The 9,974-nt window shown below is 39.0% G+C and overlaps 1 protein-coding gene and 1 pseudogene across 2 annotated transcripts; one reads left to right on the top strand and one right to left on the bottom strand.

Moving 5' to 3' along the window:
- Positions 1 to 829: 829 nt before the first annotated feature.
- On the top strand, positions 830 to 2,527 carry LOC110747758 (transcription factor IIIA-like; annotated as a pseudogene). Its single transcript, XR_015826251.1, has 4 exons — positions 830 to 983; positions 1,216 to 1,347; positions 2,014 to 2,296; positions 2,427 to 2,527. The product of XR_015826251.1 is annotated as a transcription factor IIIA-like (transcript).
- Positions 2,528 to 3,491: 964 nt separating this feature from the next.
- FTM1 (Plant stearoyl-acyl-carrier-protein desaturase family protein) lies at positions 3,492 to 5,297 on the bottom strand. Its single transcript, XM_021977962.2, has 2 exons — positions 4,569 to 5,297; positions 3,492 to 4,174 (listed from the first exon to the last, which is right to left on the bottom strand). Exons 1-2 carry the CDS (start codon positions 5,199 to 5,201, stop codon positions 3,608 to 3,610), a joined length of 1,200 nt encoding a protein of 399 aa, XP_021833654.1. The 5' UTR covers positions 5,202 to 5,297; the 3' UTR covers positions 3,492 to 3,607.
- Between the last annotated feature and the right edge of the window lie 4,677 nt (positions 5,298 to 9,974).

Genomic DNA, 9,974 nt, shown 5'->3' with positions numbered 1-9,974 from the left:
GGCTAATGCATACAACACTTGTTTTATAAAATCTGAAATGGTTGATGCACTTCACTAATGAATCCCACCAGCAGCCCTAGCTCATCTTCATGTCACCATGACCAAGCTTCCAACCAGAAATAATAGCTCATCCTGAGGTCAGCATGACCAGCAACTTCAAGGGCTTACGAATTGGGCTTCCCTTAAGCAAATTAAGACTTTAAGCACTCAAACTTGAAGTTCAGAATGTCTTCTTTCCAGCCATATATCATTTGGGCCAATCCAAGGTCGGAGGAGGAAGTTAAGGCCAAAACAAATTGCTAACTCATTTTGCGCGCTGATAAAATCCATCATGAGCATGGCTCTGTGTTTGCTAGGTAACAGACTCCATATTTATCCAATGGGGCTGAATTTTGGATATGTTATATTACACACCCATTGGAACAACTTTCATGAAGAATGTGGCCTCATCCGAGCTATGTAGATTGCTGAAACAAAGCTTGCAATATGACCTACGAAACTGGGCTGGCAGGGGACTGTAGCCAAAATTGAGTTTGTCTTTAAGCTCTTCATCCATTCATCCAAATTAGGCCCTAACATGCATGGATTGCATCATTTACTATCCAAAGCCCTCATTATTACCTAAAGCTCAATGAACTGAAAGATAAACACAAAAAGGATTAAAAGCACAAGTTTAACTCAAAAACATAACCAAATCATAAGCTAGAAGGGTACAAAATGATATGTAAATATGCACCGATCAGGTTGTCTTCAGATTGATTATGTTAATTTTTACTTATAATTTGGTTACTTTTGATACACGAAGAGATGGAAAAGGCCAAAGAGGGTGATGGCCAAAGAGGGTGATGGGGATGGGGAAGGAGAGTGGGAAAAATCCAATACTTGCCAAGAATGTGGTGCTACTTTTAAGAAACCTGCATATCTCAAGCAACACATGCAAAGCCATTCCCTTGAGGTATTGTTTGCTGTTAACTTTAAATTGTTAATAACCTTCACATGATTCCATACCATAGTGTTGGTGTCTGAAGTTGTCTTAAGGAAACCAGCGGCAGCTTGTATAGCTTGATATTGCTACCGATTAGTTTGATAGCTTCATTACAGCTGATTGTGTCTATAACTTTCCTTTTCAGGTGAAGGTCCTGTAATTTTCGCATCAATTGAAGATAATTTTGTTTTGTAGGATTCAACAATTTTAACAACTATCCTTTGGATATCGTGAAGCATTGGATCCCACACAAAGAACTCCAAAATGCGACAGGTTTCTGACTTTAATGGACCAGTATCAGGTGGGAGAGCTCCTGTGAAGCTCCATCAAGTGAACCTCAATCACGTACTGCTCAGTTTGAGGTTTGAATGCTTGATCATGTGCACTTTGAAATTATATGGTTATTCGTTCGTGAATTCCTTTTAGCTTATTTTTTACTTTTTGGATGAGGTTTCTGTAGTATTTGCATCAATTGAAGTTATAACTTTTACAGGAATCGACATTTTAAAGAACTATCTGTTGGATAATTTGGAGCATTGGATCCCACACAAAGAAGTCCAAAATGCGTGAGTGTTTGACTTGAATGGACCAGTACCAGGTGGGAGACCTCCTGGGAAGCTCCATCAAGCAAGCCTCAATCACGTACTGCTCAGTTTGAGGTTTGAATGCTTGATCATGTGCACTTTGAAATTATTTGGTTATTCGTTCGTGAATTCCTTTTAGCTTATTTTTACTTTTTGGATGAGGTTTCTGTAGTATTTGCATCAATTGAAGTTATAACTTTTGCAGGAATCGACATTTTAAAGAAGTATCTGTTGGACAATTTGGAGCATTGGATCCCACACAAAGAAGTCCAAAATGCGTGAGGGTTTGACTTGAATGGACTAGTACCAGGTGGGAGACCTCCTGGGAAGCTCCATCAAGCAAGCCTCAATCACGTACTGTTCAGTTAGAATTGAATGCTTGTTCACTTGTATTTTGAAACTATGGTTATTGGTTCCTGAATTCATTTACCTTATTCTTTACAGTGGCCATACGTTTGTTCGGTGGATGATTGTTGTTCCAGCTTCAGAAGAAAGGACCACTTAAATCGTCATCTTCTTCAGCACCAAGGGAAACTCTTTAAGTGTCCGATTGAAAACTGTAATCGTGGGTTTGTTTCCCAAGGTAACATGAGGAGGCATGTGAAAGAACTCCACAATGAGGATGATGCTTTGGCTAATGTTGGAGGTCAGAAGCAGCATGTATGCCAGGATTGTGGAAAGGTGTTCAAATTTGCTTCAAAGCTGTGGAAGCATGAGAATTCTCATGGTAGCTTTCATTTCTGAATTTGATCTTCTTTTTGTATTCTGCCTTGTGTGTGTGCGTCAGTGGTGAATAATGATGCCATTGTCAGTTTTTTTTATTGTTTCATTTTCTGATTTTGCTTATACGTTTGCAGAAATCAAATCTCCATCAACATGTCAGGGCAGTACACCTTGAACATAAACCCTTTGTCTGTAGCTTTTCAGGTTGTGGCATGAGAGCATGAGAAGACTGGACGTCACGTGTATGCATATGTGAGCTTTATTCTTAGATCATTCAATACCCTCATATGTTGGATTTTGGGATAAGCATCTTTCCAGGCAATGCCACATTATGAGTTCATCTGTTGGACACTATTGCTTTGAATTGCAGGGGGATTTTGAAGAGGGTGATGAGCAATTCCCAAGGCCAAGGGGCGGCCGTGAGAGGAAGTACCCCACTATAGAAATGCTCGTATGAAAATGGTTGACTCCACCAGATCAATTGGGCCAGGAGTCTGAGAATTGAGACATGCCCCTTGAAGTAAGTGATTGGACATATCCACTACGTACGCTAACCTACTTAGAAGTTTGGGTGTCATGAATCTCAACACTGAAAACAGAGTATAGCCGCGCGGCTATACTATTTATTTAAAATAAACTAATAATAGCCGCGCGGCTATATACCTTTTTTTATCTTTCAAAAGGAAATTGTATAGCCGCGCGGCTATACTATTTATTTAAAATAAACTAAGAATAGCCGTGCGGCTGTACAATCTCTTTTTGAAAAATTAAAAAACGCGTATAGCCGTCCGGCTATACTATTTTGTTTAAAAAAGGGAATACCGCGTATCGCGGCGCGGCTATACTATTTCTTTTTAGAAAAATTAAAACCCGATTATAGCCTGGCGGCTATACGATTTCTTTTTAAAAAATTGGAAAATACCGAGTATAGACGCGCATCTATACTATTAATTTTATATAAAAAAATTAGAAAAAACTGAGTGTCGCCGCCTGGCTATACTGTTTCTTTTAAAAAGTTTTTTAAGAAAAACCGATTATAGCTGGGAGGCTATACTATTTGTTTTAAACAAATTTAAACCGATTATAATCGATGCTTTGAGTTTTTTTTGGCTTTTAAAAAAGGTAATGCACATACTTTCTTGTTCTTTTTTGGTGCGTAAACATCTACAACTACCAAAAAAAAAAAAAAAAGAGGAAAGTTCTTCTGCACCAAAATAGTCTAGATTAAGTACTCTAATTACATACCAAAAATAAGTCTTGATTTAAGTTCCTAATTACATTCCCATTGCTACTAATTAACTTCTTAATTACTTAATTACAGCAAGACTTCTTTATTAAAGATCCAGCTAAACTTGACCGCATGCGGGCCCATCTTCCGTGCTCTTTCATCCGCTCGCTCCTGAAGCCTCCTTATTCTCGGCGCTAACCCGCACACGAACTCCTGTGCACGCGCACCCTCCGCCGTCAATCCCTCCAACTTCTCCAACCTCCACCGTCCGATCAGAAACTCCAAGATGTCAGCGTAATCATCAGCTGTGTACACGCCCAGCCGCTGAGCAACTGCGGCGAAGTGCTCGAATAGCTTGGGTTCTTCCCCATCGTACATAAGGTGCGCCGGCATCGTGATTTTTTTCCTCATCATATCAGCAATCGCCACCATTGCTCCAGTGGGGTCCACTTCGAGGAGCTTTTCAACAATCTTAGAGTATGCCATCTCGTGGCGCCTCTCGTCGGATGCAATGGTTCCGCATATGCGCGCGAGCACTGGATCACCGGCGTCTTTAGCCAGCCGAGCCGTGTTGCCGTGGGATATGAACGTGGCTCGCTCTTGGAACGACGTGTACACGAACCCCAAGTAAGGATTGTTCTCTGTCCCTGGCTCCTGCAGTAAATTATAAGCAAAAAAAGCAATTTCTTTAAAAAGCCAAAACGTGCTTTTCTTAAAGAAACCCAAAAGTAGTTATTTTTATAATATAATGCCACACAAAAAAATTATTTTTTCTAAAAACACGAAATTGGCTCATTTAACAGCCAAAAACCAAAAAGTGCATATGTTTTAATTTTAAATAATTGAAAAATATTTAAAATCAAACAATAGAACCAAAAGAAAAACAAATATATGGGAAATAAGCCAAAAACGCTTATTTTAATCCAAAAAGTGCTTTTTTATTTAAGGAAAAAAATGGGTTTTTTTTTTCCCAATCAAATAAAAAACAGCTTATGCAGCTAATTAATTCGAAATTAGGAAAAAAAATATATTTATGTATTGGACTCACCATGCCAGCTGCAATAAGATACTGTACCGTTTTCTCGATCATGAGCATATCCACCCGACCCGACAAGTAAAGAAACGTGCGGAGCAGATCCCCGTGCCTATTCTCCTCAGCAGTCCAGGCCCGAGTCCATCGGGCCCACGGACTCGAGCTAGCTCCAGTCTCGTCCCTAACTCCGTCCAGCCCATTTATCATGCTCTGGTAAGTGGGCAATGCGTCTTCAGTGATCATGTCCCCGACAAGCACCACAAAGTACTCGTCGGGAAGCCCATTGGTCCGATCACGGAGTTCCTGAACCCGATCCAGAAACTCCCCTTTATGGAGTGCTGGGTCGGGCAGGAATGCGCTGGGCTGCCAACACTGGTCCACCGGCTTTAGAAACGGGAGGACGTGTTGGGAGGCCCAGCCCTCGAGCGACTTGAAGATCTCGACTTTTTCAGGGGGCAGAGAGTGGGTCTTTTGTCTAGTTAGAGGTGGCGGTGGGGAGGTGGCGACGGCGGAGATTGGCGGTGGTTGTCGGAATTTGATGGTGGGATTTGGTGGAGTGAGGCGGTGGAGGTGGTGGGAGGAGGTTTGGGTGTGGCCACGTGAAGGCCATGCAAGAGTTTTGGTGTCAAGGAAGAGGGAGCCCTGCATGTCTCGAGAGATTGTTCTTTTGGGTTGTGTCTAGTGTGTAGGGAGGCGCTCGCTCTTCGTCACTCTGTTGCTCGCTCTTCGTCACTCAGTGAGCAGCGGCTTACATTTATAAGAATTGGGATCAGGTATCTGACCTCAATCTTGGATATAATTACTGTAATGCCACACATTTTTAAAACAGGAAAAAATGTTGAAAAGAAAGAAAAATGCGTCTCAATCATCGAACCGAAATGTTAAATGAAATTGTTTTATATTTTTCTAATTGTGAAAAGAAATCTATTTTAAAAAATTGGAAATAAATTAGGTGAAGGATAATAATGTCATTGTAAAGAACTGAAGGAAAATGTGTGGGGTTATGTAAAACCAAGGGGGCAGTGGTTTTCAGAAAGGGCAGAAAAGGATGACAGGTTTTTCTGTGGGTCTGTTTCAAGCCGACGAAGAGCTACGTGGTTTAGTTTGGGGGGCGTGTTTGAAAGGGTAATTGACAGCTGGCGCATTACTGGTCTTTGGTAGCAGGGAAATTTAAATTGTAGTTGCCTAATTATTCTAAATTAATTTCCAGATCTCACTTTACTTGGCATATTGTCGTTGGTCGCTCAGCAGATTTTTATCAAGGCAAAAGCATTCACTAATGTTTTTTTTTTTTTTTGGGGTTAAACAAAGTAAGCCCACGTGGTCCGTACTATGTTGCAACTTGCATGCAATCTCGTATAGTTTTATTTTTCTTTTCTTTTGCACATATAAAGGAAACATTAACGTTTTTTTTTTTTTTTTTTGGGGTAAAGGGTGAGGGGGGCAAACATTAACGAAATTTTTTTATATTGTATAAGTGGTATTATTATTGCTCAAAATTAATTTAGAATTTTAGATTTAATAGGGTTTGGAATTAGAAGCAAGATGGGTATATTACATGACTTATAAGCAGTGGTGGAGCCAGAAATCTCACCACAAGGGGTCTTAGGCCCGTTTGGTTCACGGAATGAATTTGATGGGAAATCATTTCCCATGTTATTTCCCAAGGGATGGGAAATGTTGATTCCTTTTTCATGTTTGGTAATGCCGGGAAAGTGATCTGGAAATATCACTTTATTTCCTTTCCCATGTTTGTTTTGAGTAGGAATGGAAAACAAATTTTGTTTAGTTTCCTAATTGTACCCCTATTAAAAAAAAAATACCAATAATTGTTGGATAAAAATTGTAATTATGAATTGTTAGTAAGGACAAATTAGTCAAAAAAAATTGTATTTAATGCTAGTTTTACTTTCCCATGGGAAGGGAAAGTGAAACCCAAGGAGGAAGGAAGGATTCACTTTCCCTCCAACTTTCACATGTGCTAGGAATCGCTTTCCCATGCCTGACTTACCAAACATGGGAAATGAATTGATTTCTCATGCCCAAGATTCCTTTCCCATGAACCAAACGCAGCCTTAATGTAAAAGTCCCAATAAAAATTTAGGATGGAAGGGAGGAGGAGATGGCGTCAGCAAGGGAGGAGATGGAGTTGAGGGTTTGGGGGAGGGGTGATTGAGTTGGGAACTTTGGGTTGGAGGAGAAAACAAAAAAATTTGGGGGTTTTGGAATGAAGGGATTAGCGCTGGAGAGGAAGGATACGCTGGGCATTTTCATATATTTTTTTAATTTCAAACCTGGCCCAAAACGATGTTGTTTTGGCCAAGTCATTTAAAAAAATTCCCTGGGCCAAGGTTGTTTTAAAATAGAAAGACCCGCGCACAACCTTCTTCTTCTTCTTCAGTCATTTAGTCGAGCACTTGGTGTGCAGCTCCAAGGGACCTCTAAGCTTATTTCCATGGCTTCCAAGAGGTCGTGCGACCCCACTGACCCCACTGTGGCTCCGCCACTGCTTATAAGTTATATATGCGGTATGGTGATGCGATGTATGTTAATCTTATAAATTCTTTTTAGGGTTTTCAGCAGTTTTGTTCTCAAAATTATTTGAATATTGTCAATTTAGCCCCCTATAATAATTTTTTCGGTGAATTAAGGACTAATTGTTTAAAAATCGCCAATTGATGGCCTATTGTAAGATTCTTAAGGATGTCATCCACTTTTTCGTTAGCTTAAGGGCAAATTCGTAATTTCACAAAAAATTAAAATTATAACCTATTACAATATCAAATAATAGTATTAAGTAGTTACTTAAAAACAATATGAAAAATTACAAAAATTAAAAATAAAGACTCATCCTCATCTTATTCCCCAAACTCTAGCACCCCACCATCTCCTCCATTATGGACATTGATGGGTATATTTTATATTATATATTTAACCCCATCTTAGTATATTTTGGTTAATATTTTGGAAGACTTTTGATACTTTGAATTATATTTCCAATATAGGACTTTCAACTCTCTCTGGAGAAAAACATAATCAAATGGATGAATTTTGGAGTAATTCCAGTTGGAGGACATTCGTGAGTCACTTAGCTTGATCGTATCAAAATTTCAGATTTTTCTACCAAACGGTTATTTTCTGGGAATAAAACAAAGGAGCAGTGCGCGGTGCTGGAATAGTGACATTTTGGGCTTTTATTGCGTTTTTGGAGCCCAAGATGACCTCAGATGGGTTCGTGGCCTTTTGGAGAAGTGTTTAGAACCTTTTTATATTTAAAACAAGCTAATCTTGGGCGGGATTTGGAGGAGATTTGAGGCCAAAACGTGGCTGGGCAGATTGTGGGCAGATTCTCCTAATCCAATTTGGATTTTATATCCTAATATTATTTTATTTTAACCTAGTTTCCTTGTGGGGATTGGGCAGCTAGATTTTAGGAGGTATTTAAGTTCTTTTTAACAGGAATTTTTGGGACTTTCTTTTTAGCTTTTGAACGTGACATTGTGGAGAGCAATTGTTAAGGTCTTGGAGTTTTGCAACTTTAAGGTGTTTTCATTTTTTTTCCATGATTTCAGTTTTGAATATGCGTAACTAATTTCCTTTTTCTAGGGTGAAGCCTTGAACCTTAGCATGAATATGTAATTTTTATTTAATTGCTTATGATTGATTGCATGCATACTTTGAATTGTTAATCACTGTTTTAAATTATCTAATTGTCTTAATGCCTGATCACCATTAAGGTCTTTAGAAAAGTAATTGGATGCAATTTTGGTCGGAAGGTTCCCTGAAATTGACGCTGGCTTCTTGTGATTAATAATTGTAATTTCACTTAAGATGAACACCATGTCTTAAGGGTTGCATGGTTTTTCAAAGGGTTTTCACAAAACTTAATGAGTCTGTTATGTTTGATCCGAACGTCCGGACAGGTTGCATATTGGATATACGTTCTATGTTGGAGGTTCCAAGTAGAATATAAATTAGGAAAACCTAACCTTCAAAGTGGCATTTGCAAATCATAAGTAATTGGTAAAAATTCATAGGATTGCTAGGTGATGGTGGAACCCTAGTGCTTTTATAAATTGGATTATAAAACTCTTTTCTTTGATCATATTTGTTTTTAATCAACATTCGTGGTTTTTAGACAATTTCATAATCATCCTTCTCAGCCCTTAATTTCAAGTAGTTAATTAGAGTTTGTTTTTACATTAATTACTAAATAGTCCTTGAGGAGAACGACCTTGCACATGATCATCTATACTACAATAGCCTTGTATTCTTGCAAGTATTTTATGTGATTTTAACCTGATTTGCATGGATGGTAAAAATTGTATTCGAGTTCGAGGACATCATTTGTTCTGGAATTAATTGAGTTAAATAGCAATAATCAAACGATTCAATTCTCCATGTTCTTATTTTCAAACATTGTGCATACCAACATCTCCAATCATTGTAAGGGTCATTCATCAATACTTTCAAAACATGGGAATCTCGAGTTCATCTCCTCTGATCCTTCATCTGACATTAAAAAAGAAAAAGAAAAAAGGGGTTTGAGATGTGAAGTGGAAAATGTCCCACATTAGAAAGTTGACAAATCTAGCAAGTGGAAAATGTCCCACATTGGAAGTGTCGCAGCCAACAATATCCATGCTTCTCAGGGGGCAGCTTCGCTGACCTTGTCTAATGAACAATACCAGCAGCTCCTAGCGTTCATGTCCAGCAAAGCTTCCGCAACCGACGCCGGCAAGGTCCATGCATCCGAAACTCAGATTAATGCAGCAGTAGGTGTGCCTTCATACCATTCGCAAGAATGGATTATTGATAGTGGCGTGACAGACCACATCACTGCCCCTTCCATTGTCTAAATCAGTTTGCAATAAATCTTTGCCACCAGTGACTTTGCCCACTGGTGAATGGGTTTCGATTAGTAGTATTGGCAATTTTAATTTTTCTCCACAAATTTCTTTGACCAATGTTTTGCGGATTGCTTCTTTCTTGGTCAATCTCATTTATGTCTTCCCTGATTTTTGTATATTGCAGAACCTGAAGAAGGGAGAGATGATTGGTTGGGGTAGACAACGCGATGGCCTTTACTATCTCACCAAACCTCATGGCCGTTCCCTAACATCTTCACACCCTAGCATCCATTCCGTCGTCTGGCATCATCGTCTTGGTCATCCATCTCCACAAAGACTTCAGTTATTAGCTTAGAACTCTTTAGACATTTCTCTTCATTCGAATAAATCATGTGACATTTGTCCATTGGCAAAACAAACTAGATTACCTTTTCAATTGAGTTATATTTCCAGTAAACATGTTTTTGAGCTCATTTATTGTGATATTTGGGGTCCGCATAAAATTCCATCCTATACTAGAGCAGAGCACCTTACTTTATGACAATTGTTGATGATTTTTCTCGTACTACTC

The sequence above is a fragment of the Prunus avium genome, chromosome 8, assembly GCF_965620075.1.
Source record: "Prunus avium chromosome 8, drPruAviu1.hap1.1, whole genome shotgun sequence".
NCBI classification, from domain to species: Eukaryota; Viridiplantae; Streptophyta; class Magnoliopsida; order Rosales; family Rosaceae; genus Prunus; species Prunus avium.
The sequence above is the reverse complement of the archived record's forward strand: the minus strand, read 5'-3'. Positions and strand labels throughout refer to the sequence as shown.